Source organism: Drosophila novamexicana, unplaced genomic scaffold (assembly GCF_003285875.2).
Source record: "Drosophila novamexicana strain 15010-1031.04,08,12 unplaced genomic scaffold, DnovRS2.1 tig00000739-arrow-arrow-pilon, whole genome shotgun sequence".
NCBI lineage: Eukaryota > Metazoa > Arthropoda > Insecta > Diptera > Drosophilidae > Drosophila > Drosophila novamexicana.
In genome coordinates this window covers 2,595,459-2,599,573 of record NW_020824819.1, presented here as the reverse complement: position 1 = coordinate 2,599,573, position 4,115 = coordinate 2,595,459, and the positions used below count along the sequence as shown (strand labels likewise).

The 4,115-nt window shown below is 47.4% G+C and overlaps 1 protein-coding gene across 2 annotated transcripts; it reads left to right on the top strand.

The window, feature by feature from the left end:
- Positions 1–2,411: 2,411 nt before the first annotated feature.
- Positions 2,412–3,605, top strand: LOC115763521. Of its 2 annotated transcripts, none has more exons than XM_030706124.1 (2): positions 2,412–2,938; positions 3,008–3,090. In XM_030706124.1, coding segments are annotated over exons 1-2 (408 nt in total). In that variant the 5' UTR covers positions 2,412–2,532; the 3' UTR covers positions 3,010–3,090. The 2 variants fall into 2 exon arrangements, with proteins under 2 accessions (XP_030561984.1, XP_030561983.1); XM_030706123.1 differs by adding an exon at positions 3,211–3,605 and having other exon boundaries at positions 2,414–3,133.
- The last annotated feature ends 510 nt before the right edge of the window (positions 3,606–4,115 follow it).

Genomic DNA, 4,115 nt, shown 5'->3' with positions numbered 1-4,115 from the left:
TAAATATCTATAGCACTATGTTATGGGTTGCGAGGTAAGAAGCAGCACATCTAGAGTTCTATTTGTTCCAACGGGACGCGGTCAGAGATAACTCTCTTACCCAACTACACTCGCCAAGCGTTCCCTAGGGGAAGCCTATAATTGAAGCGAATCCACTCTGCGGCGGGTTTGGCTTGCAACACCATGTTGCAATTATTCACTCACTTGCGCGAACGAGGTCTCTGTGGCTGAGGCCCAAGCCGCTTGCAATCCTCGCGGCATGCAAACAATCCGCTTGGAGTCTACAGCAGCGAAAAATGGGCAAAAGCTTTATGAATGCGCAGATGAAAAATGAAACATCGTTAAGAGCAATTCATAATGAAATACGCGCCAAGTCGCATCGTGGGGGCAGAGCTGATCTACGGACGAGCTCGGGTAGATATGGATTGGGTCTCGGACTCCCTCCAATAAGCTGCGCACAGGCGGTCGGCCATTTGAGCATTTCTGCATCTTCTGCTCCGGACTTAAATCAGCATTCAAGTTATGACTACAAGCAGGATATTGGGTTAAAGTTGTTTTTGGTTGCCCATAAAGTTTGATGCCGCCACAGCTGATTTCAGTTCTCTGTTCGCGGCAACGGCCAGCTGGCTGGCCAGGTAAATAAAGCTGTTGGAGGCAACGGCATTTCAATAAGCACAGCACAGACCCGAAACCGAAGCCGAAACCCCAAATAGCAGCAACCTTATCAATAATTTTTTCATACGAGCATCCCAGCGATAGGCCATAAAAAGTCCACGACACGAGTCCAGGCCGTTGTCCGTCTGCAGTCGGCCGTCGAATGGCTAGGGAAATTTATAGAGTCTGTTGCTTGGGCTGTCAGGTGAAATAAATAATAAATTCGTTATATTGGCCGACAGCAGCGGCTTTCAACAGTCAACAGCAACAGCAACAGCGACTGCAAAGGCAATAGCCACAGCAACAACAATATCAACTGAAAGCGAGGGGCGTATGATGAGGGCACGCCCACATTGGAGTCATTCCACAGTTGTGTTGCATGCCCCACAGCCAACAAATTTGAATTCAATGAGAGATGAAATCATTAAGTTTGCGGCAATTTGGAGGCTGCCCTCGCAACTGCGACTGCAACTTCGGCCAAGGAGTTCTTCAGTCGTGCTGAGAACGGCGAAATAATGTTGAAAGGGCTGACAGAAGAGAGTGTAGATGAGTTTGGGGGCGTTGTTATGAAATTAGCTGTGAGCCAAACGGGCTGAAATGTCTATAATCTGATGGCATCAATTCCAGACCAAAAACTAAATAGTTAAATTGAAAGAAAACAAATCTGCAAAAATTATACCAGACTATTAAAAATATATTATTTATCCAATTTTGCATTTATTGCACTGAGCTCCAGAGGCAGTTGTAGGCGACTTATAAAGGGGATCTATGTGCCTTATGCATCAAAATAGCGGCTACTGGAGGCCATAATAAACTTCCCATATTGCATAGCATTGATGCCATGCTATGGCCCGCCTAATAAATATCAGCAGCAGCGGGGATTTTCCCGAAGAGCCGAGGCTGGCGGACAACAAAAGCGCACATAAATCAACGATCAAGACAATTGCCCTGTAATAATTTGAACTTCTTTAAGTCGCAAGCCAGCCCATACTCCAACCAGCCAACCTCAGGAGGAGGCCATGTCGAGAGGGGCTCGAGTACTAACATTGAGACCCAACACCGATCTGGCGGCACATAAAAATAACAGCTTATCGGCGAAGAGAATCGTGTCGTAGCACGCCTACCAACTCACAGGCATTAAAATATGAAACAACAATTGCAAACCCAAACGAACCGAACCGAACCGCAGCAAGTAGTGCTGAGGGCGGGGACTCCCCCCAGGTGAAATCAACAGCAGCAGTGGTCGGTCGGCACTTTTGGGACGGGCTGTGTGCCGTGTGGTAGGCGGCAGCCATCGGCAGCGGCACGTTTTCAACGTTTGCAACGGCTTCGTGAAATTCCAAACTTCCCCACCCACCACAGAGCCACACGGCATCCAGCTTAACGAAAGATATATAGGTGTATCTGCAAAGCGCCGACTAAAATCACCATTGTTCCCGCGATTCGCCGCAGACAGTAGGTTACAACTTACTCGACAATTCGAATTGCATGCGATATCTCAATTTGGAGACTCATAAAAGGCAATAGGATAACAGCGAAGACCAAAGTGAACCTGGCAAGTCGATCGCTGTGTACTCTCTCTCATTTAGAGGTGTGCTGTTATTCCTAATGCCCTTTGCCAACGATTGTTGAAGATGACTGTGTGGGGTGCTACGACTGGGGGGGTGCTACGCTTTCTGATAAATATAATCTAGTTGATCCATAAACTAGCGACAACAGTTGAATCCGTTTGCGACATAGTCAACCGGGCGCCTACAGTCGATACAAGATTTGATCTCTTCCAAATATTAAACACAATCCGTTTACACAAAAAGGGCTTGGAATACAAGTCTGAATGTTTATGTTATATATTGTTGCTAAATTTATGTGACTGGCAGGATGGCCTGCAAGCAGCCAACCTCCCAACAACTGGCGTACCTGGACGAGCTGAAGATGCGTCTCCAGGAGCTCCGGAAGCGCCAAGAGACATTTATGGAGGAGACTGCCCAGATTTTGCGGAACATCAGCACTGATCGGGCAGATCCATTAATGGCGGTCCCGCCATTGGCCCCCATGGAGGTAGCTCAAAAGGTTGATGATGAGGAGTGCGTTGGTAATATCAAGCAGTTGATTCAGCGTTTCGAGGATCTGCGACAGACATCTAGGCAGTTCAGCGACCAGCCCATGCCCGAGGAGCTGGTTGGCGTTGATGTGAGGAAGCTGCTTAAGGGCTATGAGAGGCTGATTGTGGAGGGTAACATTCTGCAGAAGTCGTGGCTTCTACTGAAGAAAACAACGGAAAGCTGTGCGCGTCAGGGCAACAGAGATGATCAAAACTTGAACAAGCCGAGCTCAAAAACCTCTTCTTTCGCAGAGCACACAACCGGGCGTCCTAGTATCATCAAATCATCCATCTCACTCCAAGAACCCAGTTTTGGTATCGAGTCGTCTACCCAACTGGCCTATAACAACAGATCAGGCTGGACTAACCAGCCCTATGGTAAGCTATTAACTGCAATTCTAAGAAAAGCCACTGATTTCCTACCTCTTCATAACTTACTATCCACAAATTTCTAGGCAAGGCCAACAGGCAGCGCTTGGGGGCTTTTCTCCAATTGGTGCTTCGTATAAATCCGTTTAATAGATGTTCCAAGGGGAAAGCCATTTCAAATGCAACTGCTAGGCTGCCATGTGCTGGGCAACGTCCACCCCCAGTTCATCGGGAAGCTACTTCAAAAAGTAGTTCGCATAAATTAGTTTAACAGGTGATACTAGGTGCTCAAGCACCGCTGACAAGATGAACAGGAGCAGTTAACGAGGTAATAGCAAATCCTCTGCCAAATAGAATTTATGGTATAATATTTTAGTAGCACAATTGTTATCCGAAAATTCCAACCTGTGATTCAGCAAATCAGAAAATAGTTGATTAAATCGAACTCCACGCCAACGCATAAATCAATATCCACACCACACATCAACGTGTCAATATTTTGCCTAATTAATGTGGGTTGGGTGCAAGGCGCATCAATTTCGGGTGTCAAGTGCAATGAGAGGGAACTCAAAGTTGGTCCGTCCCTGCGGTCGGCTGCGAGGCGGGGGCCGACGCAGCAGAGGACCACCATCAGACGCTAATGTAGCTGTCGCTACATAAGAGGACGGAACGATGGGTCGACGTATGGCAGCAACTGCTGCGCTGACAGCGCATTTTAGTCGCTCGTGGAATACCAAAAATAAATCTTGGCATGTCGTGACAGCGAAAGACAGATGAAAGGAACGGTGGCTAAGAGTCTGATAGGCGGGGGGGTTGGGGTAAAAAGGAACGAAAACCAAATACTTTGCCCCACACGCAAAGCGAGAAGTAAACATTTAAATTTAAATTAAGTGGCTTGTTTGGCGTCATCGAATGCAGCAGCTAATGAGACTCTGCTGAAGCAAGAGAAGTTGCACCCAAACATGTGGAGGAGGGAGCTGGGCCAGTGAGT

Bases quoted from the DNA above. Each gene is read 5' to 3' on its own strand.
- LOC115763521 (XM_030706123.1), top strand. From the start codon at position 2,533: ATGGCCTGCAAGCAGCCAACCTCCCAACAACTGGCGTACCTGGACGAG. The intron at 3,134-3,210 runs GTAAGCTATTAA...ACAAATTTCTAG, and splicing joins CTGGACTAACCAGCCCTATG to GCAAGGCCAACAGGCAGCGC.